At 47.6% G+C, this 25,394-nt stretch overlaps 1 protein-coding gene across 1 annotated transcript in view; it reads left to right on the top strand.

Annotated features, from left to right (window-relative positions):
* LOC311125210 (uncharacterized protein) overlaps positions 1-22,328 on the top strand; it is a gene marked incomplete at its 5' end in the record, with an annotated part of 38,075 nt that extends 15,747 nt beyond the window's left edge. Inside the window, one exon of the mRNA XM_084199263.1 lies at positions 21,104-22,328. Coding sequence (XP_084055389.1) covers positions 21,104-22,254 — 1,151 coding nt within the window. The 3' untranslated portion in view covers positions 22,255-22,328. The remainder of the gene's footprint in view (positions 1-21,103) is intronic.
* Between the last annotated feature and the right edge of the window lie 3,066 nt (positions 22,329-25,394).

Raw genomic sequence — 25,394 nt, 5'->3', positions numbered from 1 at the left:
CTATTAGGTAACAGATCTTGATGAGTAGGACTATTAGGGAACAGATCTTGATGAGTAGGACTATTAGGTAACAGATCTTGATGAGTAGGACTATTAGGTAACAGATCTTGATGAGTAGGACTATTAGGTAACAGATCTTGATGAGTAGGACTATTAGGTAACAAATCTTGATGAGTAGGACTATTAGGTGTATAGACAACAGATTTTGATGAGTAGGACTATTAGGTAACAGATCTTGATGAGTAGGACTATTAGGGAACATATCTTGATGAGTAGGACTATTAGGTAACAGATCTTGATGAGTAGGACTATTAGGTAACAGATCTTGATGAGTAGGACTATTAGGTAACAGATCTTGATGAGTAGGACTATTAGGTGTATAGACAACAGATCTTGATGAGTAGGACTATTAGGTGTATAGACAACAGATCTTGATGAGTAGGACTATTAGGTAACAGATCTTGATGAGTAGGACTATTAGGTAACATATTTTGATGAGTAGGACTATTAGGTAACAGATCTTGATGAGTAGGACTATTAGGGAACAGATCTTGATGAGTAGGACTATTAGGTGTATAGACAACAGATCTTGATGAGTAGGACTATTAGGTGTATAGACAACAGATCTTGATGAGTAGGACTATTAGGTAACAGATCTTGATGAGTAGGACTATCAGGTAACAGATCTTGATGAGTAGGACTATAAGTTAACAGATCTTGATGAGTAGGACTATTAGGTAACAGATCTTCATGAGTAGGACTATTAGGGAACAGATCTTGATGAGTAGGACTATTAGGTAACAGATCTTGATGAGTAGGACTATTAGGTAACAGATCTTGATGAGTAGGACTATTAGGTAACAGATCTTGATGAGTAGGACTATTAGGTAACAAATCTTGATGAGTAGGACTATTAGGTGTATAGACAACAGATTTTGATGAGTAGGACTATTAGGTAACAGATCTTGATGAGTAGGACTATTAGGGAACATATCTTGATGAGTAGGACTATTAGGTAACAGATCTTGATGAGTAGGACTATTAGGTAACAGATCTTGATGAGTAGGACTATTAGGTAACAGATCTTGATGAGTAGGACTATTAGGTGTATAGACAACAGATCTTGATGAGTAGGACTATTAGGTGTATAGACAACAGATCTTGATGAGTAGGACTATTAGGTAACAGATCTTGATGAGTAGGACTATTAGGTAACATATTTTGATGAGTAGGACTATTAGGTAACAGATCTTGATGAGTAGGACTATTAGGGAACAGATCTTGATGAGTAGGACTATTAGGTGTATAGACAACAGATCTTGATGAGTAGGACTATTAGGTGTATAGACAACAGATCTTGATGAGTAGGACTATTAGGTAACAGATCTTGATGAGTAGGACTATCAGGTAACAGATCTTGATGAGTAGGACTATAAGTTAACAGATCTTGATGAGTAGGACTATTAGGTAACAGATCTTCATGAGTAGGACTATTAGGTAACAGATTTTGACGAGTAGGACTATTAGGTAACAGATCTTGATGAGTAGGACTATTAGGTAACAGATCTTGATGAGTAGGACTATCAGGTAACAGATCTTGACGATTAGGACTATTAGGTGTATAGACAACAGATCTTGATGAGTAGGACTATTAGGTGTATAGACAACAGATATTGATGAGTAGGACTATTAGTTGTATAGACAACATATATTGATGAGTAGGACTATTAGGTGTATAGACAACAGATCTTGATGAGTAGGACTATTAGGTGTATAGACAACAGATCTTGATGAGTAGGACTATTAGGTCTATAGACAACAGATCTTGATGAGTAGGACTATTAGGTGTATAGACAACAGATCTTGATGAGTAGGACTATTAGGTGTATAGACAACAGATCTTGATGAGTAGGACTATTAGGTAACAGATCTTGATGAGTAGGACTATTAGGTAACAGATTTTGATGAGTAGGTCTATTAGGTAACAGATCTTGATGAGTAGGACTATTAGGGAACAGATCTTGATGAGTAGGACTATTAGGTAACAGATCTTGATGAGTAGGACTATTAGGTAACAGATCTTGATGAGTAGGACTATTAGGTAACAGATCTTGATGAGTAGGACTATTAGGTAACAAATCTTGATGAGTAGGACTATTAGGTGTATAGACAACAGATCTTGATGAGTAGGACTATTAGGTAACAGATCTTGATGAGTAGGACTATTAGGTAACAGATCTTGACGAGTAGGACTATTAGGTAACAGATCTTGATGAGTAGGACTATTAGGTAACAGATCTTGATGAGTAGGACTATTAGGTGTATAGACAACAGATCTTGATGAGTAGGACTATTAGGTGTATAGACAACAGATCTTGATGAGTAGGACTATTAGGTAACAGATCTTGATGAGTAGGACTATCAGGTAACAGATCTTGATGAGTAGGACTATTAGGTAACAGATCTTGATGAGTAGGACTATTAGGTAACAGATCTTGATGAGTAGGACTATTAGGTAACAGATCTTGATGAGTAGGACTATTAGGTAACAGATCTTGATGAGTAGGACTATTAGGTAACAGATCTTGATGAGTAGGACTATTAAGTAACAGATCTTGATAAGTAGGACTATTAGGGAACAGATCTTGATGAGTAGGACTATTAGGTAACAGATGTTAACGAGTAGGACTATTAGGTAACAGATCTTGATGAGTAGGACTATTAGGTAACAGATATTGATGAGTAGGACTATTAGGTAACAGATCTTGATGAGTAGGACTATTAGGTAACAGATCTTGATGAGTAGGACTATTAGGTAACAGATCTTGATGAGTAGGACTATTAGGTAACAGATCTTGATGAGTATGACTATCAGGTAACAGATCTTGATGAGTAGGACTATTAGGTAACAGATCTTGATGAGTAGGACTATTAGGTAACAGATCTTGACGAGTATGACTATTAGGTAACAGATCTTGATGAGTAGGACTATTAGGTAACAGATCTTGATGAGTAGGACTATTAGGTAACAGATCTTGACGAGTAGGACTATTAGGTAACAGATCTTGATGAGTAGGACTATCAGGTAACAGATCTTGATGAGTAGGACTATTAGGTAACAGATCTTGATGAGTAGGACTATTAGGTAACAGATCTTGATGAGTAGGACTATTAGGTAACAGATCTTGATGAGTAGGACTATTAGGTAACAGATCTTGATGAGTAGGACTATCAGGTAACAGATCTTGATGAGTAGGACTATTAGGTAACATATCTTGATGAGTAGGACTATTAGGTAACAGATCTTGATGAGTAGGACTATTAGGTAACAGATCTTGATGAGTAGGACTATTAGGTAACAGATATTGATGAGTAGGACTATTAGTTGTATAGACAACAGATCTTGATGAGTAGGACTATTAGGTGTATAGACAACAGATCTTGATGAGTAGGACTATTAGGTAACAGGTCTTGATGAGTAGGAATATCAGGTAACAGATCTTGATGAGTAGGACTATTAGGTAACAGATCTTGATGAGTAGGACTATTAGGTAACAGATCTTGATGAGTAGGACTATTAGGTAACAGATCTTGATGAGTAGGACTATTAGGTAACAGATCTTGATGAGTAGGACTATTAGGTAACAGATCTTGATGAGGGTTATTTTAAATGATTGGAGCGCCTTTCTTGTTTCTAAAAGGACAGGTTTGATTTGATTAGCTGGATCACATGGTTACAATATACCCTATTACAGAATAAAAGAAAACACAGAGGTGAACTATCATTTCATAGAATTGATTTACATACATTTAATCATCAAATCAATTGACCAAGTAGTGAACATAAATCATTATTATGTAGAATTGCAGGAAATTCATTTTAAAACAGCCATAAAATCAAGCTTTTGGTGTGGTGTATTCATGCATCTCAATAAACTATAACCTAAATGCACTATTACCTTCAACTTTCCCCAATTCACATTTCCAAATTTCCCACTTCCAGAAATTGAAAATTTGGTTTGGGTGTCCTCGGCAGAACGGTGTCGTTGTAACCAAGCGGTCACATATCGTTCTGGGTTCCACGGCGCAACGGCAGGTCGGTGGAGTTTTATGAACATCAAGGCAGACAAGGCGATTTTTATTTTTCAAAGTTCTGAAGTTGTCAAGCCTCCAGCCGACCACATGTTGAAGAATCTATCAATTTTTATTTTAATCTATCAATGTACCTACCTCTGGGCTGCTGTAGCCTACATATTTATTAGGTTTGTAATTATATATTGTTTTTCATGGAATTTTTGTGGTGATTAAATATCATTTATTTAGAATTGATCAGAATACATTTTCTGTTTATTCTGAAATTGAAGAAAAAAAAAGTGAGGTCTCTACGGCTCCCCCAGCACTACATTCCACAGGAGGTTGGTGGCATCTGAATTGGGGAGGACGGGCTCGTGGTTATGGCTGGAACCCCAGCCACTACAGGCCACAGGAGGTTGGTGGCATCTGAATTGGGGAGGACGGGCTCGTGGTTATGGCTGGAACCCCAGCACTACAGGCCACAGGAGGTTGGTGGCATCTTAATTGGGGAGGACGGGCTCGTGGTTATGGCTGGAACGGAATAAGTTGAATGGTATCAGATACATCAAACACATTCAGAACAGCCGTTCTCCCCTCAGCAGCCTCCACTGCTACACACCTGCCTACTTGTGGAGGGAAGGCACTGCACTATTTCATCAATAAAAACATGTATTTTTTTTTTTGGGGGGGGGGGGATTATTTGTGGATCAACCGATTATTATTTATTTTATTAAATAGATTTTTTGTAACTGTTTTTTTTTTTTTTACTGCTATGAGTCTACTGTGTTGGGTGTGTTGTGCCAGATGCATAGGGAAAGAGGTTCAGAGTGAGAGGGAGAGAGAAATATCAGATGACAAAGCATTCGGAATAAATCCCAGCTTAAAATGATCACTTTGAAAGTACATTAATCAACGCATTTTTCCCTCTATGTACGTTTCATATATTGTGATTTATTTTATTCCTGAAATAAAATAAAAACAATTGTTGAAAGTGATTAACTTTTTGCCTGAAAATAAAATAAACTTTTCGCTCAACTGCGTTACCCACTCCAGTCAGCAGATGGCGATGTGGGACTTTAAGGCTATGCTGCTAGTGTGACGTATAATCTAGTGGACGGAACGCTTCTTCAAAACAACAGTCAGACAACTCGGAATCTTGCTATCTATAAAATAGCCGAAACGATAAAGCTCTTAAAAGGATTTCGTGTATATTAGCCACTGTGTTTTCAACACAATTCTGTCGTATTTACTTGTTACCCCATTTCATTTCATATTTACGGTTTTTGTTGTTTGCTGGCTGACTCGTTAAGTTAGCACTAGCCTAGCTAGCTAACATCCCCGACCATGAGGTCACTAAGCTACTCTTCTCCTGCTAAAGAAGAGGAGGTCTGCTGGACGGAGAAAGAAGCTCTAGTGAAAGAGGAGGAGGAAGAGGAGGATGTCACAGCATTAAAACAAGTAGAGGGTGAAGCTGTTACCGTGAAAGAAGAAGAGAAAGACGTTACAGTGAAAGAAGAGGAAGACGCGTTCAGAGTGAAAGAAGAGGAGGATGTTACAGTGAAGGAGGAGGGAGAGATAACTGTCACATTGAAAGAGGAGAAGGGAGAAGAAGTGGAGACAGGAGATCTGATTAACACCAGTAAGTAACGTTACTGTCTCAAGAACAGTGGTCCTCTGTAGCTCAATTGGCAGAGCATGGCGCTTGTAACGCCAGGGTAGAGTGTTGCTTTGTTATGGCTTCAACCGCCATCAGGTCTGCGTTCAGTACATAAAAACCTAACAGAACGGAAACGGTGCTGTACTGAACAATCAGTTCAAAATGCACCGCCGCCATTTAAATGCGTCACTCAATAGGCAGGCTTCCATTGACCCATGTTTATTCGATTAAAACAATGTCGCCCAATAAATGAAACGGATAGGTGGGAGGGCGTACAGGCTGTCATCAATTTATTAATGAAACTGATAGGTGGGAGGGCTGTCATCAATTTATTAATGAAACAGAGGGTGGGGACAGTAAGATCTACTCTGGCAGAGGGTGGGGACAGGAAGATCCAGCCTTAGGGGATAAGCTGAGTCAAATCAAATGTTATTTGTCACATGCGCCGAATACAAAAGGTGTAGACCTTACCGTGAAATGCTTCCTGACAAGCCCTTAACCAACAATGCAGTTAAGAAAAATAAGAGTTAAGAAAATATTTACTAAATAAACTAAATTTAAAAAAATTAAAGAGCAACAATAAAATAACAATAACGAGGCTAAATACAGGTACAGGTTAGTCCAGGTAATTGAGGTAATATGTACATGTAGGTAGAGTTATTAAAGTGACTATGCATAGATAATAAACAGAGTAGCAGCAGCTTAAAAAAAAAGGGGGGGGGGGGGGGCAATGCAAATAGTCCGGGTGGCCATTTCATTAGATGTTCAGGAGTCTTATGGTTTGGGGGTAGAAGCTGTTTAGAAGCCTCTTGGACCTAGACTTGGCGCTCCGGTACCGCTTGCCGTGCGGTAGCAGAGAGAACAGTCTATGACTAGGGTGGCTGGAGTCTTTGGCAATTTTTAGGGCCTTCTTCTGACACCGCCTGGTATAGAGGTCCTGGATGGCAGGAAGCTTGGCCCCAGTGATGTACTGGGCCGTACGCACTACCCTCTGTAGTGCCTTGCTGTCGGAGGCCGAGCAGTTGCCATACCAGGCGGTGATGCAACCAGTCAGGATGCTTTCGATGGTGCAGCTGTAAAACCTTTTTTGAGGATTTGAGGACCCATGCCAAATCTTTTCAGTCTCCTGAGGGGGAATAGGTGTTGTCGTGCCCTCTTCACGACTGTCTTGGTGTGTTTGGACCATGATAGTTTTTTGGTGATGTGGACACCAACTAACTTGAAGCTCTCAACCTACTCCACTACAGCCCCGCCGATGAGAATGGGGGCGTGCTCGGCCTTCCTTTTCCTGTAGTCCACAATCATCTCCTTTGTCTTGATCACATTGAGGGAGAGGTTGTTATCCTGGCACCACACTGCCAGGTCTCTGACCTCCTCCCTATAGGCTGTCTCGTCATTGTCGGTGATCAGGCCTACCACCGTTGTGTCGTCGGCAAACTTAATGATGGTGTTGTAGTCGTGCTTGGCCACGCAGTCGTGGGTGAACAGGGAGTACAGGAGGGGACTGAGCACACACCCCTGAGGAGCCCCCGTGTTGAGGATCAGCGTGGCAGATGTGTTGTTACCTACCCTTACCACCTGGGGGCGGCCCGTCAGGATGTCCAGGATCCAGTTGCAGAGGGAGGTGTTTAGTCTCAGGGTCCTTAGCTTAGTGATAAGCTTTGAGGGCACTATGGTGTTGAATGCTGAGCTGTAGTCAATGAATAGCATTCTCACGTAGGTGTTCCTCTTATCCAGGTGGGAAAGGGCAGTGTGGAGTGCAATAGAGATTGCGTTATCTGTGGATCTGTTGGGGCGGTATGCAAATTGGAGTGGGGTCTAGGGTTTCTGGGATGATGGTGTTGATGTGAGCTGGTAGCTTTAATGGCCTTTCCGGTTAATGTAGGCATCCTGGTGTTCGGAGGGGCCCCCTGATGTGCACCCAATCACACCAGGGAACCCTCTGATCCCCAGGAACCCAGACTCCAGAACTGGAAGAAACATAACAGAAACATCAGCTGGTTCAGGCCCTGTACTATTTGATTGCAGCTGGTGGTAGCTGGGCGGGTGTTGGCCACTTGATGTAGCTGGGCCTCAGCTGGTTCAGGCCCTGTACTATATGGAGCAGCTGGTGGTAGCTGGGCGGGTGTTGGCCACTTGATGTAGCTGGGCCTCAGCTGGTTCAGGCCCTGTACTATTTGGAGCAGCTGGTGGTAGCTGGGCGGGTGTTGGCCACTTGATGTAGCTGGGCCTCAGCTGGTTCAGGCCCTGTACTATATGGAGCAGCTGGTGGTAGCTGGGCGGGTGTTGGCCACTTGATGTAGCTGGGCCTCAGCTGGTTCAGGCCCTGTACTATATGGAGCAGCTGGTGGTAGCTGGGCGGGTGTTGGCCACTTGATGTAGCTGGGCCTCAGCTGGTTCAGGCCCTGTACTATTTGGAGCAGCTGGTGGTAGCTGGGCGGGTGTTGGCCACTTGATGTAGCTGGGCCTCAGCTGGTTCAGGCCCTGTACTATTTGATTGCAGTTGGTGGTAGCTGGGCGGGTGTTGGCCACTTGATGTAGCTGGGCCTCAGCTGGTTCAGGCCCTGTACTATTTGGAGCAGCTGGTGGTAGCTGGGCGGGTGTTGGCCACTTGATGTAGCTGGGCCTCAGCTGGTTCAGGCCCTGTACTATATGGAGCAGCTGGTGGTAGCTGGGCGGGTGTTGGCCACTTGATGTAGCTGGGCCTCAGCTGGGTTCAGGCCCTGTACTATATGGAGCAGCTGGTGGTAGCTGGGCGGGTGTTGGCCACTTGATGTAGCTGGGCATCAGCTGGTTCAGGCCCTGTACTATATGGAGCGGCTGGTGGTAGCTGGGCGGGTGTTGGCCACGTGATGTAGCTGGGCCTCAGCTGGTTCAGGCCCTGTACTATTTGGAGCAGCTGGTGGTAGCTGGGCGGGTGTTGGCCACTTGATGTAGCTGGGCCTCAGCTGGTTCAGGCCCTGTACTATATGGAGCAGCTGGTGGTAGCTGGGCGGGTGTTGGCCACTTGATGTAGCTGGGCCTCAGCTGGTTCAGGCCCTGTACTATATGGAGCAGCTGGTGGTAGCTGGGCGGGTGTTGGCCACTTGATGTAGCTGGGCCTCAGCTGGTTCAGGCCCTGTACTATTTGGAGCAGCTGGTGGTAGCTGGGCGGGTGTTGGCCACTTGATGTAGCTGGGCCTCAGCTGGTTCAGGCCCTGTACTATTTGATTGCAGTTGGTGGTAGCTGGGCGGGTGTTGGCCACTTGATGTAGCTGGGCCTCAGCTGGTTCAGGCCCTGTACTATTTGGAGCAGCTGGTGGTAGCTGGGCGGGTGTTGGCCACTTGATGTAGCTGGGCCTCAGCTGGTTCAGGCCCTGTACTATATGGAGCAGCTGGTGGTAGCTGGGCGGGTGTTGGCCACTTGATGTAGCTGGGCCTCAGCTGGGTTCAGGCCCTGTACTATATGGAGCAGCTGGTGGTAGCTGGGCGGGTGTTGGCCACTTGATGTAGCTGGGCATCAGCTGGTTCAGGCCCTGTACTATATGGAGCGGCTGGTGGTAGCTGGGCGGGTGTTGGCCACGTGATGTAGCTGGGCCTCAGCTGGTTCAGGCCCTGTACTATTTGATTGCAGCTGGTGGTAGCTGGGCGGGTGTTGGCCACTTGATGTAGCTGGGCATCAGCTGGTTCAGGCCCTGTACTATTTGATTGCAGCTGGTGGTAGCTGGGCGGGTGTTGGCCACTTGATGTAGCTGGGCCTCAGCTGGTTCAGGCCCTGTACTATATGGAGCAGCTGGTGGTAGCTGGGCGGGTGTTGGCCACTTGATGTAGCTGGGCCTCAGCTGGTTCAGGCCCTGTACTATATGGAGCAGCTGGTGGTAGCTGGGCGGGTGTTGGCCACTTGATGTAGCTGGGCCTCAGCTGGTTCAGGCCCTGTACTATATGGATCAGCTGGTGGTAGCTGGGCGGGTGTTGGCCACTTGATGTAGCTGGGCATCAGCTGGTTCAGGCCCTGTACTATATGGAGCAGCTGGTGGTAGCTGGGCGGGTGTTGGCCACTTGATGTAGCTGGGCCTCAGCTGGTTCAGGCCCTGTACTATATGGAGCAGCTGGTGGTAGCTGGGCGGGTGTTGGCCACTTGATGTAGCTGGGCCTCAGCTGGTTCAGGCCCTGTACTATATGGAGCAGCTGGTGGTAGCTGGGCGGGTGTTGGCCACTTGATGTAGCTGGGCCTCAGCTGGTTCAGGCCCTGTACTATATGGAGCAGCTGGTGGTAGCTGGGCGGGTGTTGGCCACTTGATGTAGCTGGGCCTCAGCTGGTTCAGGCCCTGTACTATATGGAGCAGCTGGTGGTAGCTGGGCGGGTGTTGGCCACTTGATGTAGCTGGGCCTCAGCTGGTTCAGGCCCTGTACTATATGGAGCAGCTGGTGGTAGCTGGGCGGGTGTTGGCCACTTGATGTAGCTGGGCATCAGCTGGTTCAGCCTCAACTATTTGGAGCAGCTGGTGGTGCTTAAGCCAAAGCGGTCAGCCACAAAAATGTTCCTGGTTGGCCAACAGCCACAGAGGCCAACACACGATCCTCCAGGCGTTCTCCTCTGTATGGAACCAGAGGCTTGAGTTCCTCAGAGGCCAACACACGATCCTCCAGGCGTTCTCCTCTCTATGGAACCAGAGGCTTGAGTTCCTCAGAGGCCAACACACGATCCTCCAGGCGTTCTCCTCTGTATGGAACCAGAGGGTTGAGTTCCTCAGAGGCCAACACACGATCCTCCAGGCGTTCTCCTCTGTATGGAACCAGAGGGTTGAGTTCCTCAGAGGCCAACACACGATCCTCCAGGCGTTCTCCTCTCTATGGAACCAGAGGGTTGAGTTCCTCAGAGGCCAACACACGATCCTCCAGGCGTTCTCCTCTGTATGGAACCAGAGGGTTGAGTTCCTCAGAGGCCAACACACGATCCTCCAGGCGTTCTCCTCTGTATGGAACCAGAGGGTTGAGTTCCTCAGAGGCCAACACACGATCCTCCAGGCGTTCTCCTCTCTATGGAACCAGAGGGTTGAGTTCCTCAGAGGCCAACACACGATCCTCCAGGCGTTCTCCTCTCTATGGAACCAGAGGGTTGAGTTCCTCAGAGGCCAACACACGATCCTCCAGGCGTTCTCCTCTCTATGGAACCAGAGGGTTGAGTTCCTCAGAGGCCAACACACGATCCTCCAGGCGTTCTCCTCTCTATGGAACCAGAGGGTTGAGTTCCTCAGAGGCCAACACACGATCCTCCAGGCGTTCTCCTCTCTATGGAACCAGAGGGTTGAGTTCCTCAGAGGCCAACACACGATCCTCCAGGCGTTCTCCTCTCTATGGAACCAGAGGGTTGAGTTCCTCAGAGGCCAACACACGATCCTCCAGGCGTTCTCCTCTCTATGGAACCAGGGGGTTGAGTTCCTCAGAGGCCAACACACGATCCTCCAGGCGTTCTCCTCTCTATGGAACCAGAGGGTTGAGTTCCTCAGAGGCCAACACACGATCCTCCAGGCGTTCTCCTCTGTATGGAACCAGAGGGGTGAGTTCCTCACAGAGGCCAACACACGATCCTCCAGGCGTTCTCCTCTCTATGGAACCAGGGGGTTGAGTTCCTCAGAGGCCAACACACGATCCTCCAGGCGTTCTCCTCTCTATGGAACCAGAGGGTTGAGTTCCTCAGAGGCCAACACACGATCCTCCAGGCGTTCTCCTCTGTATGGAACCAGAGGGGTGAGTTCCTCACAGAGGCCAACACACGATCCTCCAGGCGTTCTCCTCTCTATGGAACCAGGGGGTTGAGTTCCTCAGAGGCCAACACACGATCCTCCAGGCGTTCTCCTCTCTATGGAACCAGAGGGTTGAGTTCCTCAGAGGCCAACACACGATCCTCCAGGCGTTCTCCTCTCTATGGAACCAGAGGGTTGAGTTCCTCAGAGGCCAACACACGATCCTCCAGGCGTTCTCCTCTCTATGGAACCAGAGGGTTGAGTTCCTCAGAGGCCAACACACGATCCTCCAGGCGTTCTCCTCTCTATGGAACCAGAGGGTTGAGTTCCTCAGAGGCCAACACACGATCCTCCAGGCGTTCTCCTCTGTATGGAACCAGAGGGTTGAGTTCCTCAGAGGCCAACACACGATCCTCCAGGCGTTCTCCTCTCTATGGAACCAGGGGGTTGAGTTCCTCAGAGGCCAACACACGATCCTCCAGGCGTTCTCCTCTGTATGGAACCAGAGGGGTGAGTTCCTCACAGAGGCCAACACACGATCCTCCAGGCGTTCTCCTCTCTATGGAACCAGGGGGTTGAGTTCCTCAGAGGCCAACACACGATCCTCCAGGCGTTCTCCTCTCTATGGAACCAGAGGGTTGAGTTCCTCAGAGGCCAACACACGATCCTCCAGGCGTTCTCCTCTCTATGGAACCAGAGGGTTGAGTTCCTCAGAGGCCAACACACGATCCTCCAGGCGTTCTCCTCTCTATGGAACCAGAGGGTTGAGTTCCTCAGAGGCCAACACACGATCCTCCAGGCGTTCTCCTCTCTATGGAACCAGAGGGTTGAGTTCCTCAGAGGCCAACACACGATCCTCCAGGCGTTCTCCTCTCTATGGAACCAGAGGGTTGAGTTCCTCAGAGGCCAACACACGATCCTCCAGGCGTTCTCCTCTGTATGGAACCAGATGGTTGAGTTCCTCAGAGGCCAACACACGATCCTCCAGGCGTTCTCCTTTCTATGGAACCAGATGGTTGAGTTCCTCAGAGGCCAACACACGATCCTCCAGGCGTTCTCCTCTGTATGGAACCAGATGGTTGAGTTCCTCAGAGGCCAACACACGATCCTCCAGGCGTTCTCCTCTCTATGGAACCAGATGGTTGAGTTCCTCTGAGGCCAACACACGATCCTCCAGGCGTTCTCCTCTGTATGGAACCAGAGGGTTGAGTTCCTCAGAGGCCAACACACGATCCTCCAGGCGTTCTCCTCTGTATGGAACCAGATGGTTGAGTTCCTCAGAGGCCAACACACAATCCTCCAGGCGTTCTCCTCTCTATGGAACCAGATGGTTGAGTTCCTCAGAGGCCAACACACGATCCTCCAGGCGTTCTCCTCTGTATGGAACCAGATGGTTGAGTTCCTCAGAGGCCAACACACGATCCTCCAGGCGTTCTCCTCTCTATGGAACCAGATGGTTGAGTTCCTCAGAGGCCAACACACGATCCTCCAGGCGTTCTCCTCTCTATGGAACCAGAGGGTTGAGTTCCTCAGAGGCCAACACACGATCCTCCAGGCGTTCTCCTCTCTATGGAACCAGAGGGTTGAGTTCCTCAGAGGCCAACACACGATCCTCCAGGCGTTCTCCTCTCTATGGAACCAGAGGGTTGAGTTCCTCAGAGGCCAACACACGATCCTCCAGGCGTTCTCCTCTGTATGGAACCAGAGGGTTGAGTTCCTCAGAGGCCAACACACGATCCTCCAGGCGTTCTCCTCTCTATGGAACCAGGGGGTTGAGTTCCTCAGAGGCCAACACACGATCCTCCAGGCGTTCTCCTCTGTATGGAACCAGAGGGGTGAGTTCCTCACAGAGGCCAACACACGATCCTCCAGGCGTTCTCCTCTCTATGGAACCAGGGGGTTGAGTTCCTCAGAGGCCAACACACGATCCTCCAGGCGTTCTCCTCTCTATGGAACCAGGGGGTTGAGTTCCTCAGAGGCCAACACACGATCCTCCAGGCGTTCTCCTCTCTATGGAACCAGAGGGTTGAGTTCCTCAGAGGCCAACACACGATCCTCCAGGCGTTCTCCTCTCTATGGAACCAGAGGGTTGAGTTCCTCAGAGGCCAACACACGATCCTCCAGGCGTTCTCCTCTCTATGGAACCAGAGGGTTGAGTTCCTCAGAGGCCAACACACGATCCTCCAGGCGTTCTCCTCTCTATGGAACCAGAGGGTTGAGTTCCTCAGAGGCCAACACACGATCCTCCAGGCGTTCTCCTCTCTATGGAACCAGAGGGTTGAGTTCCTCAGAGGCCAACACACGATCCTCCAGGCGTTCTCCTCTGTATGGAACCAGATGGTTGAGTTCCTCAGAGGCCAACACACGATCCTCCAGGCGTTCTCCTTTCTATGGAACCAGATGGTTGAGTTCCTCAGAGGCCAACACACGATCCTCCAGGCGTTCTCCTCTGTATGGAACCAGATGGTTGAGTTCCTCAGAGGCCAACACACGATCCTCCAGGCGTTCTCCTCTCTATGGAACCAGATGGTTGAGTTCCTCTGAGGCCAACACACGATCCTCCAGGCGTTCTCCTCTGTATGGAACCAGAGGGTTGAGTTCCTCAGAGGCCAACACACGATCCTCCAGGCGTTCTCCTCTGTATGGAACCAGATGGTTGAGTTCCTCAGAGGCCAACACACAATCCTCCAGGCGTTCTCCTCTCTATGGAACCAGATGGTTGAGTTCCTCAGAGGCCAACACACGATCCTCCAGGCGTTCTCCTCTCTATGGAACCAGATGGTTGAGTTCCTCAGAGGCCAACACACGATCCTCCAGGCGTTCTCCTCTCTATGGAACCAGATGGTTGAGTTCCTCAGAGGCCAACACACGATCCTCCAGGCGTTCTCCTCTCTATGGAACCAGAGGGTTGAGTTCCTCAGAGGCCAACACACGATCCTCCAGGCGTTCTCCTCTCTATGGAACCAGAGGGTTGAGTTCCTCAGAGGCCAACACACGATCCTCCAGGCGTTCTCCTCTGTATGGAACCAGATGGTTGAGTTCCTCAGAGGCCAACACACGATCCTCCAGGCGTTCTCCTCTCTATGGAACCAGAGGGTTGAGTTCCTCAGAGGCCAACACACGATCCTCCAGGCGTTCTCCTCTCTATGGAACCAGAGGGTTGAGTTCCTCAGAGGCCAACACACGATCCTCCAGGCGTTCTCCTCTGTATGGAACCAGAGGGTTGAGTTCCTCAGAGGCCAACACACGATCCTCCAGGCGTTCTCCTCTCTATGGAACCAGAGGGGTGAGTTCCTCAGAGGCCAACACACGATCCTCCAGGCGTTCTCCTCTCTATGGAACCAGGGGGTTGAGTTCCTCAGAGGCCAACACACGATCCTCCAGGCGTTCTCCTCTCTATGGAACCAGAGGGTTGAGTTCCTCAGAGGCCAACACACGATCCTCCAGGCGTTCTCCTCTGTATGGAACCAGAGGGTTGAGTTCCTCAGAGGCCAACACACGATCCTCCAGGCGTTCTCCTCTCTATGGAACCAGAGGTTTGAGTTCCCCAGAGGCCAACACACGATCCTCCAGGCGTTCTCCTCTCTATGGAACCAGAGGGTTGAGTTCCTCAGAGGCCAACACACGATCCTCCAGGCGTTCTCCTCTGTATGGAACCAGAGGGTTGAGTTCCTCAGAGGCCAACACACGATCCTCCAGGCGTTCTCCTCTGTATGGAACCAGAGGGTTGAGTTCCTCAGAGGCCAACACACGATCCTCCAGGCGTTCTCCTCTGTATGGAACCAGAGGATTGAGTTCCTCAGAGGCCAACACACGATCCTCCAGGCGTTCTCCTCTCTATGGAACCAGGGGGTTGAGTTCCTCAGAGGCCAACACACGATCCTCCAGGCGTTCTCCTCTCTATGGAACCAGAGGGTTGAGTTCCTCACAGAGGCCAACACACGATCCTCCAGGCGTTCTCCTCTCTATGGAACCAGAGGGTTGAGTTCCTCAGAGGCCAACACACGATCCTCCAGGCGTTCTCCTCTCTATGGAACCAGAGGGTTGAGTTCCTCAGAGGCCAACACACGATCCTCCAGGCGTTCTCCTCTGTATGGAACCAGAGGGTTGAGTTCCTCAGAGGCCAACACGATCCTCCAGGCGTTCTCCTCTGTATGGAACCAGAGTGTTGAGTTCCTCAGAGGCCAACACACGATCCTCCAGGCGTTCTCCTCTCTATGGAACCAGAGGGTTGAGTTCCTCAGAGGCCAACACACGATCCTCCAGGCGTTCTCCTCTCTATGGAACCAGAGGGTTGAGTTCCTCAGAGGCCAACACACGATCCTCCAGGCGATCTCCTCTCTATGGAACCAGAGGGTTGAGTTCCTCAGAGGCCAACACACGATCCTCCAGGCGTTCTCCTCTGTATGGAACCAGGGGGTTGAGTTCCTCACAGATGCCAACACACGATCCTCCAGGCGTTCTCCTCTCTATGGAACCAGGGGGTTGAGTTCCTCAGAGGCCAACACACGATCCTCCAGGCGTTCTCCTCTCTATGGAACCAGAGGGTTGAGTTCCTCAGAGGCCAACACACGATCCTCCAGGCGTTCTCCTCTCTATGGAACCAGAGGGTTGAGTTCCTCAGAGGCCAACACACGATCCTCCAGGCGTTCTCCTCTCTATGGAACCAGAGGGTTGAGTTCCTCAGAGGCCAACACACGATCCTCCAGGCGTTCTCCTCTGTATGGAACCAGGGGGTTGAGTTCCTCAGAGGCCAACACACGATCCTCCAGGCGTTCTCCTCTCTATGGAACCAGAGGGTTGAGTTCCTCAGAGGACAACACACGATCCTCCAGGCGTTCTCCTCTCTATGGAACCAGAGGGTTGAGTTCCTCACAGAGGCCAACACACGATCCTCCAGGCGTTCTCCTCTGTATGGAACCAGAGGGTTGAGTTCCTCAGAGGACAACACACGATCCTCCAGGCGTTCTCCTCTCTATGGAACCAGAGGGTTGAGTTCCTCAGAGGCCAACACACGATCCTCCAGGCGTTCTCCTCTCTATGGAACCAGAGGGTTGAGTTCCTCAGAGGCCAACACACGATCCTCCAGTCGTTCTCCTCTCTATGGAACCAGAGGGTTGAGTTCCTCAGAGGCCAACACACGATCCTCCAGGCGTTCTCCTCTCTATGGAACCAGAGGGTTGAGTTCCTCAGAGGCCAACACACGATCCTCCAGGCATTCTCCTCTCTATGGAACCAGAGGATTGAGTTCCTCAGAGGCCAACACACGATCCTCCAGGCGTTCTCCTCTCTATGGAACCAGAGGGTTGAGTTCCTCAGAGGCCAACACACGATCCTCCAGGCGTTCTCCTCTCTATGGAACCAGAGGGTTGAGTTCCTCAGAGGCCAACACACGATCCTCCAGGCGTTCTCCTCTCTATGGAACCAGAGGGTTGAGTTCCTCAGAGGCCAACACACGATCCTCCAGGCGTTCTCCTCTGTATGGAACCAGAGGGGTGAGTTCCTCTCAGAGGCCAACACACGATCCTCCAGGCGTTCTCCTCTCTATGGAACCAGAGGGTTGAGTTCCTCAGAGGCCAACACACGATCCTCCAGGCGTTCTCCTCTCTATGGAACCAGGGGGTTGAGTTCCTCTCAGAGGCCAACACACGATCCTCCAGGCGTTCTCCTCTCTATGGAACCAGAGGGTTGAGTTCCTCAGAGGCCAACACACGATCCTCCAGGCGTTCTCCTCTCTATGGAACCAGAGGGTTGAGTTCCTCAGAGGCCAACACACGATCCTCCAGGCGTTCTCCTCTCTATGGAACCAGAGGGTTGAGTTCCTCAGAGGCCAACACACGATCCTCCAGGCGTTCTCCTCTCTATGGAACCAGAGGGTTGAGTTCCTCAGAGGCCAACACACGATCCTCCAGGCGTTCTCCTCTCTATGGAACCAGAGGGTTGAGTTCCTCAGAGGCCAGCACACGATCCTCCAGGCGTTCTCCTCTCTATGGAACCAGAGCGTTGAGTTCCTCAGAGGCCAACACACGATCCTCCAGGCGTTCTCCTCTCTATGGAACCAGAGGGTTGAGTTCCTCAGAGGCCAACACACGATCCTCCAGGCGTTCTCCTCTCTATGGAACCAGAGGGATGAGTTCCTCAGAGGCCAACACACGATCCTCCAGGCGTTCTCCTCTCTATGGAACCAGAGGGTTGAGTTCCTCAGAGGCCAACACACGATCCTCCAGGCGTTCTCCTCTGTATGGAACCAGAGGGTTGAGTTCCTCAGAGGCCAACACACGATCCTCCAGGCGTTCTCCTCTCTATGGAACCAGAGGGTTGAGTTCCTCAGAGGCCAACACACGATCCTCCAGGCGTTCTCCTCTCTATGGAACCAGAGGGTTGAGTTCCTCAGAGGCCAACACACGATCCTCCAGGCGTTCTCCTCTCTATGGAACCAGAGGGTTGAGTTCCTCAGAGGCCAACACACGATCCTCCAGGCGTTCTCCTCTCTATGGAACCAGAGGGTTGAGTTCCTCAGAGGCCAACACACGATCCTCCAGGCGTTCTCCTCTCTATGGAACCAGAGGGTTGAGTTCCTCAGAGGCCAACACACGATCCTCCAGGCGTTCTCCTCTCTATGGAACCAGAGGGTTGAGTTCCCCAGAGGCCAACACACGATCCTCCAGGCGTTCTCCTCTCTATGGAACCAGAGGGTTGAGTTCCTCACACAATATCTGAAAAACAAAGCAAAATTGGATGCTGTCATCTAAAGCCTTGTTCACATTGGCAGTTTGAAGTGACTCAAATCCTATTTTCTTTGCTTTTCTGATTTCGAATCTGTTCTTTTTCCTGCAGTCTGAACAGCCAAAAAGGACACAGAATCAGATATTTCAAGCCACATTTCAAACCACCTTCGTAGGTGGTCAAATCTGTGGTAAAAAAGTGGTTTTTAGACTTATTTTGGCAAATCAAATAAAATGTTATTGGTCACATGTTTAGCTGATTTTATTGCGGTTGTAGCGAAATGCTTATTTGGTATTTTGTTAGGATCCCCACGAGCTGTTGCAGAAAGCTGCAGCTACTCTTCCTGGGGTCCACATAGAACACGAAACATGACATAATACAGAACATTAATAGACAAGAACAGCTCAAGGACAGAGCCACATCAATTTTTAAAACCGCACATATCACTACATACACACAAATTATCTAGGTCAAATCTAGGGGAGAGGCGTTGTGCCGTGAGCTGTTTTTTTTAAAAACCAGGTTTGCTGTTCATTTGAGCAATATGAGATGGAAGGGAGTTCCACGCAATGATGGCTCTATATAATACTTTCTTGAATTTGTTCTGGATTTGGGGACTGTGAAAAGACCCCTGGTGCCATGTCTGGTAAGGTAAGTGTGTGTGTGTCAGGGCTGTGAAAAGACCCCTGGTGGCATGTCTGGTAGGGTAAGTGTGTGTGTGTCAGGACTGTGAAAAGACCCCTGGTGGCATGTCTGGTAGGGTAAGTGTGTGTGTGTCAGGGCTGTGAAAAGACTCCTGGTGGCATGTCTGGTAGGGTAAGTGTGTGTGTGTGTGTCAGGGCTGTGAAAAGACCCCTGGTGGCATGTCTGGTAGGGTAAGTGTGTGTGTGTCAGGACTGTAAAAAGACCCCTGGTGGCATGTCTGGTAGGGTAAGTGTGTGTGTGTCAGGGCTGTGAAAAGACCCCTGGTGCCATGTCTGGTAAGGTAAGTGTGTGTGTGTCAGGGCTGTGAAAAGACCCCTGGTGGCATGTCTGGTAGGGTAAGTGTGTGTGTGTCAGGACTGTGAAAAGACCCCTGGTGGCATATCTGGTAGGGTAAGTGTGTGTGTGTCAGGGCTGTGAAAAGACCCCTGGTGGCATGTCTGGTAGGGTAAGTGTGTGTGTGTGTGTGTGTCAGGGCTGTGAAAAGATCCCTGGTGGCATGTCTGGTAGGGTAAGTGTGTGTGTGTCAGGACTGTGAAAAGACCCCTGGTGGCATGTCTGGTAGGGTAAGTGTGTGTGTGTCAGGGCTGTGAAAAGACCCCTGGTGGCATGTCTGGTAGGGTAAGTGTGTGTGTGTCAGGACTGTGAATAAGACCCCTGGTGGCATGTCTGGTAGGGTAAGTGTGTGTGTGTCAGGGCTGTGAAAAGACCCCTGGTGCCATGTCCGGTAGGGTAAGTGTGTGTGTGTCAGGGCTGTGTGTAAGTTGACTATGCAAACAATTAGGAATTTCCAACACATTAATGTTTCTTATAAAAATAAGAAGTGATGCAGTCAGTCTCTCCTCAACTCTTAGTCAAGAGAGACTGGCATGCATAGTATTTATATCAGCCCTCTGATTACGATGAAGAGCAAGACGTGCCGCTCTGTTCTGGGCCAGCTGCAGCTTAACCAGGTCTTTCTTTGCAGCACTGGACCACACGACTGGACAATAATCAAGATAAGATCAAACTAGAGCCTGCAGGACTTGCTTTTTGGAGTGTGGTGTTAAAATCAGAAGGAGAGTTTATAACACGATATACTGTAGTTCAGAAGGAGAGTTTATAACACTATATACTGTAGTTCAGATGGAGAGTTTATAACACTATATACTGTAGTTCAGAAGGAGAGGTTATAACACTATATACTGTAGTTCAGAAGTTATGGAGAGTTTATAACACTATATACTGTAGTTCAGAAGGAGAGTTTATAACACGATATACTGTAGTTCAGAAGGAGAGTTTATAACACTATATACTGTAGTTCAGATGGAGAGTTTATAACACTATATACTGTAGTTCAGAAGAAGAGGTTATAACACTATATACTGTAGTTCAGAAGTTATGGAGAGTTTATAACACTATATACTGTAGTTCAGAAGGAGAGTTTATAACACTATATACTGTAGTTCAGAAGGAGAGGTTATAACACTATATACTGTAGTTCAGAAGGAGAGGTTATAACACTATATACTGTAGTTCAGAAGGAGAGGTTATAACACTATATACTGTAGTTCAGAAGGAGAGGTTATAACACTATATACTGTAGTTCAGAAGGAGAGGTTATAACACTATATACTGTAGTTCAGAAGGAGAGTTTATAACACTATATACTGTAGTTCAGAAGGAGAGTTTATAACACTATATACTGTAGTTCAGAAGGAGAGTTTATAACACTATATACTGTAGTTCAGAAGGAGAGTTTATAACACTATATACTGTAGTTCAGAAGGAGAGTTTATAACACTATATACTGTAGTTCAGAAGGAGAGGTTATAACACTATATACTGTAGTTCAGAAGGAGAGGTTATAACACTATATACTGTAGTTCAGAAGGAGAGGTTATAACACTATATACTGTAGTTCAGAAGGAGAGTTTATAACACGATATACTTTTGTCATCAAGTATGATCTTGTATTATTGATAGATTTATTGATCTATATTTGCTGTGGTTTTATTTGCTGTGGTTTTATTTGATGTGGTTTACTCTGTTGTAAAGCTGATAATAAAATAATAGCAATAATAAAATTGGTGACCTAAAGTTATCTGGAGCACTGCCAAAGGTTTCAGCAACTGTAATAACTTATTGTAAGACTAACATAATCTATTTTACTATAATAATTTTGTAAAAGCATTTAAACATTCACTACATTGACTGTTTGACTTTGTTGTTCAAACAGGAGAGAGACGTGACTATCTTGGATCCTCTGGGGAGCCTCAACAACATCATGATGCTGACGAGGCAGAGAAGAGTCTCTCCACATCAGAACACCTCAAGAAACCCCAGCGGAGACCCACAGGGAAGAAACCTCACTGCTGCTCTGATTGTGGGAAGAGTTTCACCTCTTCAACAGAACTTAAAATACACCACAGAATCCATACAGGAGAGAAACCTTATAGCTGTGCTAATTGTAGGAAGAGATTTTCTCAACTAGGGAACCTGACAAAACACCAGCTGACACACACAGGAGAGAAGCATTACCACTGCTCTGACTGCGAGAGGAAGTTTTCAACATCACAGCTTTTAAAGCTGCACCAGCGAACGCACACTGGAGAGAAGCCTTACCCCTGCTCAGACTGTGGGAAAAGCTTAACCTCCTCAAGTGAACTGATTATACACCAGAGAACACACACAGGAGAGAGGCCTTATGGCTGTGATCAATGTGGGAAGCGATTCACTCAGTCATCAAACCTGACTGTACACAAGAGAATACACACTGGAGAGAAGCCTTATCGATGCTCCAACTGTGGAATGAGCTTTACTACCTCAAGCTACCTGATAACACACCAGAGAACACATACAGGAGAGAAGCCTTACAGCTGTGATCAATGTGGGAAGAGTTTTACTCAGCCAAGTCACCTGATTGTACACCAGAGAATACACACTGGAGAGAAACCTTACCGCTGCTCTGACTGTGGGAAGGGTTTTGTTAGATCATCACATTTAAAATCTCACCAGAGAACACACACAGGAGAGAAGCCTCACCACTGCTCTGACTGTGGGAAGAGTTTTGCTTTATTGGACATACTGATAGTACATCAGCGAACCCACACTGGAGAGAAACCTTACCACTGCTCAGACTGTGGGAAGAGATGCGCTACCTCAAGTAACCTGATATCACACAAGAGAACGCACACCGGAGAGAAACCTTACCACTGCTCTGAATGTGGGATGAGTTGTTCTACCTCAAGCAACCTGGCCGTACACCAGAGAACACACACTGGAGAGAAGCCTTATAGCTGTGATCAATGTGACAAGAGATACTCTCATTCAAGTTCTCTGATTAAACACCAGAAAATACACTCAGGAGATCCACAGAGTGTGGAATGATCTCCAACACCCAGACCTGGGTAGTAGAACACAGAGTGTGGAATGATCTCCAACACCCAGACCTGGGTAGTAGAACACAGAGTGTGGACTGATCTCCAACACCCAGACCTGGGTAGTAGAACACAGAGTGTGGAATGATCTCCAACACCCAGACCTGGGTAGTAGAACACAGAGTGTGGACTGATCTCCAACACCCAGACCTGGGTAGTAGAACACAGAGTGTGGAATGATCTCCAACACCCAGACCTGGGTAGTAGAACACAGAGTGTGGAATGATCTCCAACACCAGACCTGGGTAGTAGAACACAGAGTGTGGAATGATCTCCAACACCAGACCTGGGTAGTAGAACCCAGAGTGTGGAATGATCTCCAACACCCAGACCTGGGTAGTAGAACACATAAGGCCTCCATCTTGGCACACTATTGTTAAAAAATATACTTAGGAAGCGATAGAAATGCATTTATTAATTTCTACATTTGTTTTTGCCTCGTGTATTCTATTACAGACTCCTTAATGCATCCTTTCAAATTATATTATGTTAAACAAAAAAATAAACAAAAAACAAAATATATAAAAATGTTTCTTTAAAGTATAATTTTTTAGAGAGTACTAATGTTACGGTCCAAACTACAGCAACAAAATACTTAAATACTAAAATATAATTCTGTCCTTGAAACATTGTTCTGAAATACAGTAGAAGTCAATACATGGCATGAGCAATCCAGGGTTTATAAATGGTTGGTACACACTCATGATAGCTTGTCTTTTTATTTCATGATATCAATTGAATAATGTCCTAATGTAGAATGTTTTTATCAATGTTTATTTTTTTATTCGTCAATAAACCTTAATGATTTATTTTTTTTGGGGGGGGGGGGGGGGGGGTGAAATCCACATCACGTCTTGGTGGGAAAAAAGAGATCATTGTGTTTTTAATTCGGGCCTCATTGGTTGACCTTTGTCTCTACTTTTAGAGAGAGAGAGGGTGGACCTACTCGCTGTGAGTTATTGCTCTGGATAAGAGCCTCTGTCTTAAATGTAAAATGGGGGAGGGGAGAAACAGAAAGAGGAGTCTATATGGATGAAACCTGTTTTGGCATGGACATTGGGGGAGAGTTAGAGGAGTCTATATGGATGAAACCTGTTTTGGCATGGACATTGGGGGAGAGGACTCTATATGGATGAAACCTGTTTTGGCATGGACATTGGGGGAGAGTTAGAGGAGTCTATATGGATGAAACCTGTTTTGGCATGGACATTGGGGGAGAGGTAGAGGACTCTATATGGATGAAACCTGTTTTGGCATGGACATTGGGGGAGAGGACTCTATATGGATGAAACCTGTTTTGGCATGGACATTGGGGGAGAGGTAGAGGACTCTATATGGATGAAACCTGTTTTGGCATGGACATTGGGGGAGAGTTAGAGGAGTCTATATGGATGAAACCTGTTTTGGCATGGACATTGAGGGAGAGGTAGAGGACTCTATATGGATGAAACCTGTTTTGGCGTGGACATTGGGGGAGAGGTAGAGGACTATATGGATGAAACCTGTTTTGGCATGGACATTGAGGGAGAGGTAGAGGACTCTATATGGATGAAACCTGTTTTGGCATGGACATTGGGGGAGAGTTAGAGGACTCTATATGGATGAAACCTGTTTTGGCATGGACATTGAGGGAGAGGTAGAGGACTCTATATGGATGAAACCTGTTTTGGCGTGGACATTGGGGGAGAGGTAGAGGACTATATGGATGAAACCTGTTTTGGCATGGACATTGAGGGAGAGGTAGAGGACTCTATATGGATGAAACCTGTTTTGGCATGGACATTGGGGGAGAGTTAGAGGACTCTATATGGATGAAACCTGTTTTGGCATGGACATTGAGGGAGAGGTAGAGGAGTCTATATGGATGAAACCTGTTTTGGCATGGACATTGGAGGAGAGGACTCTATATGGATGAAACCTGTTTTGGCATGGACATTGGGGGAGAGTTAGAGGACTCTATATGGATGAAACCTGTTTTGGCATGGACATTGGGGGAGAGTTAGAGGACTCTATATGGATGAAACCTGTTTTGGCATGGACATTGGGGGAGAGTTAGAGGACTCTATATGGATGAAACCTGTTTTGGCATGGACATTGGGGGAGAGTTCGAGGACTCTATATGGATGAAACCTGTTTTGGCATGGACATTGGAGGGAGAGGTAGAGGACTCTATATGGATGAAACCTGTTTTGGCATGGACATTGAGGGAGAGTTAGACTCTATATGGATGAAACCTGTTTTGGCATGGACATTGAGGGAGAGTTCGAGGACTCTATATGGATGAAACCTGTTTTGGCATGGACATTGGGGGACAGTTAGAGGAGTCTATAGGGATGAAACCTGTTTTGGCATGGACATTGGGGGACAGTTAGAGGACTCTATATGGATGAAACCTGTTTTGGCATGGACATTGGGGGAGAGTTAGAGGAGTCTATATGGATGAAACCTGTTTTGGCATGGACATTGAGGGAGAGTTAGAGGACTCTATATGGATGAAACCTGTTTTGGCATGGACATTGGGGGAGAGGTAGAGGAGTCTATATGGATGAAACCTGTTTTGGCATGGACATTGAGGGAGAGGTAGAGGACTCTATATGGATGAAACCTGTTTTGGCATGGACATTGGGGGAGAGGTAGAGGAGTCTATATGGATGAAACCTGTTTTGGCATGGACATTGGGGGAGAGGTAGACTCTATATGGATGAAACCTGTTTTGGCATGGACATTGGGGGAGAGTTCGAGGACTCTATATGGATGAAACCTGTTTTGGCATGGACATTGAGGGAGAGTTAGAGGACTCTATATGGATGAAACCTGTTTTGGCATGGACATTGGGGGGAGAGTTAGAGGACTCTATATGGATGAAACCTGTTTTGGCATGGACATTGGGGGAGAGGTAGAGGAGTCTATATGGATGAAACCTGTTTTGGCATGGACATTGGGGGAGAGGTAGAGGAGTCTATATGGATGAAACCTGTTTTGGCATGGACATTGAGGGAGAGGTAGAGGACTCTATATGGATGAAACCTGTTTTGGCATGGACATTGAGGGAGAGAGGTAGAGGGCTCTATATGGATGAAACCTGTTTTG

This window comes from Coregonus lavaretus (genome assembly GCF_964263955.1).
Source record: "Coregonus lavaretus genome assembly, contig: HAP1_SCAFFOLD_230, whole genome shotgun sequence".
Lineage (NCBI taxonomy): Eukaryota > Metazoa > Chordata > Actinopteri > Salmoniformes > Salmonidae > Coregonus > Coregonus lavaretus.
The sequence above is the reverse complement of the archived record's forward strand: the minus strand, read 5'-3'. Positions and strand labels throughout refer to the sequence as shown.